The sequence below is a fragment of the Gavialis gangeticus genome, unplaced genomic scaffold (assembly GCF_001723915.1).
Source record: "Gavialis gangeticus isolate Ggan-Ray unplaced genomic scaffold, GavGan_comp1, whole genome shotgun sequence".
Lineage (NCBI taxonomy): Eukaryota > Metazoa > Chordata > Crocodylia > Gavialidae > Gavialis > Gavialis gangeticus.
In genome coordinates, this window is record NW_017729000.1 from 6,230,055 (window position 1) to 6,231,081 (window position 1,027).

The following is a 1,027-nucleotide window of genomic DNA, read 5'->3' on the forward strand; positions in this document are numbered from 1 at the left end:
CTGGTGGCCCGCAAAACCCCCCCGTGGGGGGAATTTCCCCCCCCCCCCCCCGCCACATCCAGGGTCCTGGCTTCAGCCTGCTTCGCCCACCCCCCAACTCACTCTGTCTGCACCGTGCCTCACTCCAGCCCCTTCCCTCTGCCAGGCCCCTGGTGCAAGTAGAGGCCCCACCTCCCTTTGACGCCGACCACCTCCGAGACCAGCACAGCGGCCCCCTGCAGTACATCTTCTGGAGACGGATGCTGCCATCCATCTCCCCTGGTGAGTCTGACACTGGGCAGGGCCCTGGGGGAGGCGAGGGGGTGACAGGGATGCCTGGGCAAGGCAAAGCGAAAGGGAGCTGATGTGCACGGCACGCTGACGAACGCTCATCCTCCGTCCTAGCTCCTGCCCCGCTGACCTTCGACCCCGAGACAGCCCACCCCAACCTGGTGCTGTCTGAAAACCTGAGGGCAGTGACGGAGCAGAGGACCCCCCAGCCCGTCCCCAGCAGCCCCAAGCGCTTCCAGAAGTGTGTGAACGTGCTGGGGTCCGAGGTCTTCACAGCCGGGAGCCACTACTGGGAGGTGTGGGTGGGCAACAAGACCAAGTGGGACCTGGGCGTAGCGGCCGAGTTGGCAGACCGGGCAGCCAAGGTGAAGCTGTGCCCTGAGAACGGCTACTGGTCCCTTCGCCTGAGGAACAGCACAGAGTACTGGGCTGCCGCCGTGCCCTGGGTGCGCCTCTACCCCCCGCGCCGCCTGCGCAAAGTGGGGGTGCTGCTGGACTGCCAGGCAGGCACGGTGGCCTTCTACAACGCTGAGGACATGGCCCACCTTTACACCTTCCGCCAGGTTGCCGCCCCCGGCCTCTGCCCCTTCTTCAGCACCTGCTTCAGCGACGGGGGGCAGAACGCAGAGCCCATGAGGATCTGCCACCTGGCCCTGTAGGACGTGGGCTGTTCCCTCTTGAGCCATGGGGAGGGCAGCACGTGCAGGACCGGGGGCACCGGTGACTGACCGAAGAGCTGCCCGGCTCTCCATGCTGC

At 66.7% G+C, this 1,027-nt stretch overlaps 1 protein-coding gene across 1 annotated transcript in view; it reads left to right on the forward strand.

The window, feature by feature from the left end:
* The window catches only part of LOC109289896 (zinc-binding protein A33-like), an 8,381-nt gene extending 7,360 nt beyond the window's left edge, over positions 1–1,021 (forward strand). The window contains exons 5-6 of the mRNA XM_019506157.1: positions 146–261; positions 385–1,021. Coding sequence (XP_019361702.1) covers positions 146–261; positions 385–929 — 661 coding nt within the window. The 3' untranslated portion in view covers positions 930–1,021. The remainder of the gene's footprint in view (positions 1–145; positions 262–384) is intronic.
* Positions 1,022–1,027: the final 6 nt, after the last annotated feature.